Below are 9,927 nucleotides of genomic sequence, written 5' to 3'. Positions count from 1 at the left end.
TGGTTTTCATAATACGCAATTTACATCATTATTTTCGTCACTTTTGTACAAGTGTAGGCCGTTGACCATACAGGCCCCTTAGGTATCACATACTACGTTTTTTGTTTTTTTTCTACAGCTTTGATTCTGCCATTTTCGTTTTTTGATTTGTCTCCTTGCCACATCAAATGCCAAATTCAAACGTTTAATAATATTTTCAGTTTCAATCTCTCCGATTATAATATTATTATTATTATTATTATTATTATAGTAAGTTAATGTTAGCCTCAAATCAATGGGTATTATCATATATATTATAATAATTATTTTGATTGGCAAGGAGTAATTTATTTTCTGATAATACAGTATCTTAGAAATAGTCATAAACTTTGATGAATTTAGACTTCCCATCCCCTCTCATCGGTTAGTTAGTATTATAATATGTGTATGGTGACAATAATGAATGATAAATGCATTAGAAGGGCCAAACCGATAACATTACAACCTACGTGCCTACATATGCTCCACTAATAACCCACAAAAGTTACGAGTGGAATTGCAAAAGAAATACGCCCAACCGCTGAGTTTGGCCATAGTCTACTTCATCTGCTCTGAGGGTATAGGCAGAAGCAAGGTAGAGATCAAATTGATTGAACACAACGATGGCCAGAACCAGAAAGGTGAAAACCATTAGAGCTGCTAAAGGAACACTATTTTGCAGTATAAGTTACATGAGCAATCAGCAACAACAATATCTGTGTCTACACTTTTTGCTACCAGTGGCAAAGATATCAAAACCTGGGAACCAAAAAAAGAAGCCATAATTCGACAATCCTATACATGAATAACTCGCTATAAAGTACAGCTACCAAGATTAAAGGGAAATAAATTAGCAGAATGTACAAATGCCTCTGAACTACACACAAAATAACGAACTCCATACATAGAGCTTTGGAATGGCTATCAAAGAACTATATTCACACAAGCTGAGGCTCAGGCTGGCTTGTTAGCATTAACTCTTCTATTCCTCCAAACTTTTCAACCATATAACTAAAGATCATTCCTTTCCACTGCTGTCAGATAGATAAAGGTGGAAAATCTTCTTCATTTTTTAAATGGTATGATCGTATAGCTATCCTGCATGTTAGAACAAAAAGCTCAGAGAGAATTGAATACATATTTACTCTGCTGCATACAGGTTCAGATCAAACACAAACCTGTCCTGTTCCACGCCCACAGTTGATTTTGACCGTTGCATTCCTGATGGTGGTTGACTTGCACTCAAGTTAAGAGCATGAGGGGAACCTGGATTATGTTGCATGTTACTTTCTGGAGAGGCCGGCCCCAAAGGTAGGGGCCCAATTGACCCAAATTCTACAACCCTTTCTGGATGATGCACTGAGCCGTTGGCATTAGGGTATAACACTTTTTCAGAACCAAAGTGGCGCAGATCTGAAGACCCAGATTTTCCACCACCCTGATGTGGCGACTGCACTTGTGCCAGCTCACGGCTGCTTCTCTCTGGTGAATTCGTCTCTGGGGATGTGATAGCACGGCTGTTGTTGCGAGGAGACCTTACTTGTACTTGGCTCCTCCCTCTTGCTGTCAAGGACCTATCTCTGTAATGGTTCTGCAAATATATTTAAGCATAAAACCACATTGAGACAAGAAGGCCCAACCAGAAAATTTTAACTGAAAAACAGAAGCAGCAAAATGACACCATGACGATGCAAGTTAGCCCCAGAGACTAAATTTTATATTCTCAGCATAAGTTTTAGAAGCCCAAATCCAAAGGCTTAGAATGAGTATACCGTGTTGTGATTGGGAAAGTATGTTCCTGTTCCTCGAGGCTTTGGCATTTCTTCCATTCCAAAGCCTGCAGCAGGTAGCATTGGTGGGTTCATGGGGTAGTACACTTGCCGTGGGACAACACCATTAGCATTCATTGGGGAAATTGCATTTCGCCTGAACTGCACTGACTGTCGTACTACATCCCATGAATTATTGCTCTGGAGCTGAGAAACCAAAGGTGTAATTGGAGAAACAGATGCATTGAAGGCATAATCAAAGCACCACCGGCCATAAGACAAACTACGTAAGTGACTATCATGATCCCCACAGAGATCTAAGAAGGAGCTCAAAGCTTCCTGACTTCCAGCAGCACTACTAGAAGTTGGATAACCAGAATATCCAGGATAAAGATCCTCTGATGACCAAGCTGAATTCACAACCAATGGAGGATGCTTTGATCCAACAGGGGACTGAACCCCTTGACTAACAACCAACTGATTCTCACGGTGATCACCATGTACATTAGTACCCATCTCATCACCAGTTGCTGGAAGAATACCAGAAGTCACTTTCTTTTCAGCAAAGCCAGAATTTTCTGGCTGTTTGCATTCTGCATTTCCATTCCTTATATCTCCATTATCCAAAGATGAGCTATAGAAATAGAGATGAGGTGCATGCCGTACATTATCTGATGGAGAAACATTCTCCTCTGAATTTGGATTGTAAGATTTATGTGCATCATTTGAAATTACAAGACCTTGAATTCTGGAGGTTGCCAGGTCTTTAGCATCCCCAGAGAGACGGATTTCTGAAACACCCATACCATTTGCAGAAGCTTGTGGTTCATTAAGGATTCTACTAAAATTTGTTTCCCTCCCAGAGACATTACCATTATCGACCTTGTGCAATGATCCCTCATTATCTGATCTATGATTCCTAGTCATGGTAATTGAATTTGAAGATTCTGTTTCATAAAAGGTTTGATCTTCTTGACATGACTCTGTACCTGAAACTGATGATGTTGCCCCAAATCCACTGAATCTAGACAAGGATGGGATACAATCTTGAACATCAGGCCTCTGTCCACTTCCATGCCTATCCAGAGTGTTTGAGAAAAACTTACGAAGTTCATCAGCCATGCTTTCTTCAGCCTGGGAAAGGATCTTTCCCAGCTTCCGAGCCCCATAAGTGAAAGCGCTTCTTATACGATAAAAGTTCCCTACAGAGGAAAAGCTACATTATGATTGACTTTTTAACCCTCTTGATCAGTCCAAGAATCACCAAATAACCATTAAAAGAAGCCTGAATATCCCTTTTGTCAAAATAGCTGAAGAACTATTTCTGCTATCCTCAAGGCTTAAAATGTTTTAAGTTAAAAATGAAAAGAATAATGAAATTTGCCTATGGAAAAGTGATTCTACCTTTGCTAACGCTGCGACCAAGATTATTGTTTTCTCTTAAGGGATCTACTATGTTTAGATGCTTTTGAGGGAATGTGCGTGAATTTGTCTCAAATCCCCTTGACGGAACTGAGAACATTTCCACACATTCCTTGAGAAAATCATTGCTAAGCAGTAAATCTCCCCCACCATTTTCAGGCGTCTCAACTGCAAAAAGAAAGGATCAATGACATAAGCATCTTAATCATGTATAGAGTAGAACAATAAAATCTGGCATGAAAGCAAAATGATGTTGCTCACCCACAACTTCTGGCAGGGAGGATATATGGATCGGACCATTCAAACTAATGCAGTAATTGTCCCAATCAAATTTGCTAAAGTAATCCAAAAATTTATATAAAACCTGCAACATATTCAATCAGTTAAATTTATGTCATCAATTGGTTTACACTGCCAAAACTCCTGCAGCACTCACCGCTAAAGGACCATCTAGTGATGAGTGGAATAGATGGAAAATGTACAGCACCAGAGTCTCCAACGCATATGTAGATATCAAGCCATGATGAGCCCCAAGAATACGGCTCTCATAGTAGCACCAAGCCTTAATCAGTATAATGCTGCGTTTAAATAGATGATCTTTTCCAATACAACGATCAACCTGTAACATTATCAGGGATTTCCAATTTTTTTAAAAAAAAAGACAAAACCAAACGCATTGCTTTTGATACCTAATACAACATAGCCACCCCCATGTGAGCTCTCCCAATATATGAATATATATGAAAAAGATATAATAATAGAAATCTTATGTCTGTACTCTGTAAATTAATATTAACATAGATCTGCAACGTTAGTACATAATATCAGGAAGGGTAAGAGTTGATTGCCATCTATTTCATGACAGAGAGAGATAATAACTGGGGGAAGTAGACACAACCTATTAATCAATAATGCTAAACAAAATATAAACAATTGCAGTAATTATCTGGTAACTCTCCTTACTTGACTTGGTAAGGTTTCAAAGTCTTAGAAGAATATATTCATCACTCAAGTTTCTCACTCAATCGCAATCGATGCACTTTTTCCTTCCCAAATGTGAAAAACAAAACATAAAAAGGCACCAAAGGGATCCCAACCAAGAAACTTAAAGAGGTGTGTCTGAATCAAAAAGGCTTCCAATATATACCAGCGATAGACACTGCAGATCAATTCTTTTTTTTTTTTTTATTTGCACATCAACTCAATTAACATGCAAGAAAAAGGCTTTCATTCACACCTGAATTCTCAAAATGCAGCCTACCTTCTCAAGAAAGCACAAGGTACATAGCCCCCCTAACTGATTGAAAGAGATATCTACCACAATGTTCTGTACTAGACACTTTACAAGCTTAACCTGCGACCAGAGAAGCGAAATTTTAAGATAAAAAGCTACATATGATATCAAATGGTTTCCAAATTGCAAATTGTTAATAAAAAAAATCATCTCAAATGATAAACATGAGGAGGATCTTATATAATGCAGGAGCAATGGATATGCAATCATTTCCATAATGCATACCAATCAAATCTGGGATGGTAAAAAAGAACATGCAGTAAAATTCTTGCCTAGTTAAAACACCAACATATTTTAATAAAGCCATGGATGTTTAATAATCTATTTAATGAGATTGATCTCCTACTCTCTAACATCACCAAGCTATAATCTGTTCATACTCCTCATGAAGCAAATTTTTCACTAACACCCTTGCTACACCTGTTGTTTACAGAGAAGGTTATTTAGTTGCTTCAATACTCTAGCTTACCCACACCTTAGTTCTTCAACATGCTGATTATTACTCCCAGAGTCAAGTTGTTCTGTTGCCATCTTTGTACTCTGACTTCCGATTGCTTTTTTGCTACTCTTCTTGTCTGGTAATTTCTATTGGGTTACAATGAGCAGGTCTGGGCTGCTGATTGACTAAGCTCCCTGATGCCTTTTTTGTTTGGTTTTGTGGGAATATCCAGTTTTCTTAATTCTGTAATAAAATTGTTTTTTCTTTTCATAAAAAAAAAAAGTGCTTACGCCATTTGAAAAGAAAAGTATAGACATCTGTCAATCAAACATGTGACAACTGACAAAATAACGTTTGAACTATGGGGAAACCAGGCAGGGATGACAAGATAATAATATACTTGTGAATACAATTAGAGCTTTCCTTTAAATGGGCCATACTAGTATAAAAGTAAATCATGCTAGGGGTTGTCTCTCCAATCACCTTATTTGTTTACTGAATAAAAGAAAATTCAAGTCAACTAAAGAAAAGAAAAGAAAAAAAAAACCTTACAACCCTCAAAAAATTTGCTCACTTAGAAGCTTCAGCAAGAGCAGTTCATGCAGAAAAAATTGTGATATAACATAGTCCATAAATTGACAAATAAGATCAACTTGATAAGCTGTAACAAAGGATATTTCTCTGGGGGAAAAACAAGTTCTTGGCTGCAAAAACCACTATCTAATCTTAATAAAATGAATGGTTGTAACAAATATCAGAATTGCACAAAAGATGAAGGGTTGAACTCTTACTAAAGCTTAGAGAAAGTATTTGCAAAAAAAATAAATAAAGAAATAAACTTTATTGATGGAGGATGCAATTATCCTAGTTGAGGGATTGAGTTATCTAGTACTTTATATTATTATATACGAATTTGGCTGTAATCTTTACATACATGTAGGCTATATTTTAGATGATCTAGGTTATTTTATATTAATTAATATTTTGTTTATTTTTGAAGTATTATGGTTTTAGGATTATATTTGCTATTTTGCATTTTATTAGGGTTTTGGGTTTATTACCTATGTTATTTTAGTTTTGATTAGGTTTTGGATGATAATTATTTGAGATTTTTTTATATTGATTACTGGGATTCTCTCCCTCTATTGATTCTTTCTATTTTTATCCCCTATGTTCTCCCACTGATTCCCTCTGTTCCTCCCAAATTGCACCTGTAGAGCATAGTAACATTTGCTCTAATCTACATCACTTAATAAAGGTTTTACTTCTGCTCTTGGGAAATTGAAATACAACTTGGAGACATGTATTTATAATTAATGATAAGACATGAGGCACAAGTTCCAAGGCAACATTTTACAAGTAAGAGCGAATGTTATGTATACCATTATTCATTGAATCAAACATTACTATGCTCTAGCGGTGAGCTTGTTTGTATGATTAAAAAGACCCATTTCTACCATATTCTCTGGCTCAAAGAACCTCTGGTGCATCGTCAAGGAAGCCAAAATACAGCCTTCACCAATCCAAATTTACAAGTCAAGTATAATGCCTTAGATTATTGTTGCCTCAATTATCTCTATACCTAAGTATTAATAGTACTTCAAATGCCTAGAATGAATTGATTTGCAACAACTATCTTTCTACTCTACAGGTGCAAAGAATGAAGGATTGTCCTTTGAACTTTAGAACACACCTCACCCTCTCTATCCATCTACAAATAACCCAGAATAATGACCCCATGCAAACAAGCTGGCAATGAGCTAATGCAACTACAACAGTCTGTAAGGTAAGTTTTTCCTTTGTCGATATTGAACTGCTCTTTCTACATTTAAAATTTTGGACCTTGTTTAAGAATGCCTTTTTGAACAAGGTTCAAAAACATACACGAAGGCATGAGAAGATTACTTGATCGTCAATTAACTTGACATAGGAGCTCCATGTAAGTATGCATAACTTCATAAGTTCAGAAAGATATTATAAGCAATGTTTGCAAATGTTCCATACAAACAGTTATCAGTTACATCAGTTGCCCCCATCAACCAGTCAAAACATCCAGCTCTCAATAATCAATTACCTCGTAGGTTCAACCCACCCAAATCAATCATTAAAGCCTCCATCAGGTGTACTAGAAATAGTTGTTACCCTCAACAATCATCAATAAAATGCTGCAGTTAGGAGAAACTGTTGAGCCGTCATCCTCCCAATTCCACCTATATAACTACAATTTCTGTTTAAAAGTAAACGTAAAATCTCCAAAACTCTAACCAGTAACAAAAGCAGAGATGACCAGACAAATTATGCACAAAGCCTAAAGTGGAAAATGTTAATGTGGTCTTCACGTGTATAACATTTAGTTGGTAGAAAATCTACCATGAGGATAGCATATATGTCTATCTGAGCATAGAAATCATTTGTCATTGTCTTTTTCCAGAAACAGCATTCATCAAAATGACAAAGGGAATACTTGTAGATGCATCAAAGTACTTTACAGCTCAGTTGACCAGGTAATAATGACACTAAAATAAATGGATATGGTGGGGAAATTCAAAATGCAGATAGATGTAAATGTCAACAAAAAATAAGGGATGACTAAAACGAATGTAAACAAGTTTGTCATTTATGCAAGCAGCAAATAAATAATTTGACTAAGCAAAGATCTGTAGAAACATATTAGTTGAAGTTAAAAACCTCTGCCCGAATTAATTGGACATCCTTCACCACAAACTCTGCAGCTCTGTTATGATCTTCTCTTTCAAGGACAGAACATACATCATTGGCCAGAGCCTCCTCAAAGTTTAGGCCACCAAAGGCAGTCAAATCAATATCTCCATCAGGAAGATAGGTCTTCAAGGGGACTGACCCAAAAGGAAATACCTGTAATAAATATAAGTAAGATAAATGATTAATATCTATCTAAACTGTTCACTAATTCATATTGAATGTTCTTACGTTCATGATCACATCAATAAATAACCATGAAACAAGAGACAAAAAAAAAGGAAAAAATTTTGAATATGAAATATATATTACCGTGGATATTATTGAAATAAAATGTACATATTACACAGTTATTAACAGCGAGGTTCCTTTCAGCTGCAAACATTAAATGATAACTTCCCCAATTGATCTTTACAATCTTAGGTAATTGCAACTAAGGGCTCTGACAACTTGAAGTGAGTTTAATAAAAATAAACACCCCCTTTATAACCTAACTCAAGGACTCAAGGAAAATGAACTGAGGTTGCCCAAAGTAATGCTATCACAGACATCAAATACTCAAAAGCACCCCACCAATAGCCTTTTCATTCCATCCCGCTCCCAATAGATGAGAAGTCGGCTAAATATGACAGTCATAAAATGGCACAGTAACATGATAGAAGCCTTATCAGTGTAACAGAATTCTCAAGTTCCACTTGGGTTAATATCTACAACAAATATTAGGCCTTATCAACAAACGTCAACTATAAAGGGCATTTGGTTATGACAGAACAATAGAGATTTACCAATGACATACACTCCACTTTCTACAAAATCAACTAATGGAACTTCACTTTGTCAGAAACCACATTACCTTACATCCAAAGAGAGGTTCTTTAAGCGTATTGAAACTGTTTCTTATAACAAAAACAAACCACCGCCATTCTTCATTTTAATTTAATCAATAAATACTAACCCTATTTTATCTTAAATTAGGTTTCTCTTTTCCCATTACTCCAAATTACAAAGAGTTCAGTTAAGCTCTACTCCTAAGTTCTTGCCCTAGTCAATATAGCAAATACGGTAGTAATTTCCAAGTAAATCACCAATTCAACAATGTTAACATTCTGTCACATAAAAATAATAAAATTATAGCACAAAATAATTGATAACTAAAAGCTTAAACTATGTTTGATCATCTGACCCCGCAACCAAGGTAATTCCCAATTAGTCTCTGAACGTAATCAATAACCGCTTTTCTTCTCTCTTCTGAAACAACGGTTGGCTGAACCTGGGCAATGATCCCCTGCGTCGCTTCCTCAGCCTTTTTCCAATACTCCGCAGCAATCCCCGCTTGATTCGACGATGAAGACGATGACGATGACGACCTCTCTTCCGAAGCGACGCCGTTTGGTTCAGGCGACCAATCTCGGAGATCGCCCATCAAAAACATCAAAAACGTCTCTCCTCCAATCGGAAACCAATTTCCCCCGTCACGCCCAAATAGAACGTCCGATCATCCACGCACTTCGATTCGCCGCCGCCCCAATCCAACGGCCCTTCTTGATCTGATAACGATTTCTTTTATTATTATTATTATTTTGGATATTTTGGTTTTGCACGATCAGGGTTTCAAAAGAAGGAGAACGGAATAAAACGGCAAGGGAAATTACTACAAAACGACGGTAAAAACTGTGGATTCTTTTTTGAATGGAAATTTTGGTGGTGTTAAAAAGGGCGAATCCAACGGGTGCGATCCCCCAAGTTATTAAAGATTTTTTAGGGATTTGTTGATTGATTGTTGAATGTTTTTCCTTTTCATACTATCATTTAAAAGTTTTATAAATTAACAATTACATATTGTCATTTATTTTTTGCAAAATGTTGCTATACATTTTTAATATTTAAAAACACCTTTGCTTCCTGAAAATTTCTACATTTTAAATAACTTTTCAAGAAAAAAATTATAGGAAAACGTTTAATAATTTATAAAAACACTATATAGTGGTTAAATAGAATAAAGTAATAGACAGTAACATCTTTTCAGTGTAAAACCTAAAAACAAAAAATTAATTGTGATAATATATATGTAGGTATAAACATCAAAACATACATATAAAATTTATTTTTTATTTAAAGAGATAATATACTAATCAATAAGTTAAGTACGTGAATATAAACACAAATAAACTTTTAATTTCATACGCTACAACAATCAAAATCACTATAGTCTTTAAGATAAAAATTCGGCATTTGTTCTTTAACTCATAATGTTCAAATATTTACCT

The 9,927-nt window shown here is 35.8% G+C and overlaps 1 protein-coding gene across 1 annotated transcript; it reads right to left on the bottom strand.

The window, feature by feature from the left end:
* On the bottom strand, window positions 670-9,403 carry LOC18602238. The gene is made up of 9 exons (XM_007033496.2): window positions 8,844-9,403; window positions 7,631-7,816; window positions 4,471-4,563; window positions 3,646-3,828; window positions 3,471-3,573; window positions 3,192-3,377; window positions 1,791-2,989; window positions 1,197-1,609; window positions 670-1,116 (listed from the first exon to the last, which is right to left on the bottom strand). Exons 1-9 carry the CDS (start codon window positions 9,090-9,092, stop codon window positions 1,056-1,058), a joined length of 2,673 nt encoding a protein of 890 aa, XP_007033558.2. The 5' UTR covers window positions 9,093-9,403; the 3' UTR covers window positions 670-1,055.

Source organism: Theobroma cacao, chromosome 4 (genome assembly GCF_000208745.1).
Source record: "Theobroma cacao cultivar B97-61/B2 chromosome 4, Criollo_cocoa_genome_V2, whole genome shotgun sequence".
NCBI lineage: Eukaryota > Viridiplantae > Streptophyta > Magnoliopsida > Malvales > Malvaceae > Theobroma > Theobroma cacao.
This window is presented reverse-complemented; position numbering and strand designations above follow the sequence as displayed.

Coding starts and splice junctions, on each gene's coding strand:
- LOC18602238 (XM_007033496.2), bottom strand. CDS start 9,092: ATGTTTTTGATGGGCGATCTCCGAGATTGGTCGCCTGAACCAAACGGC. Junction 7,817..8,843: donor GGAATTACCTTGGTTGCGGG/GTCAGATGATCA, acceptor TATTTATTACAG/GTATTTCCTTTTGGGTCAGT. Junction 2,990..3,191: donor TGGTCGCAGCGTTAGCAAAG/GTAGAATCACTT, acceptor TTTCCTCTGTAG/GGAACTTTTATCGTATAAGA.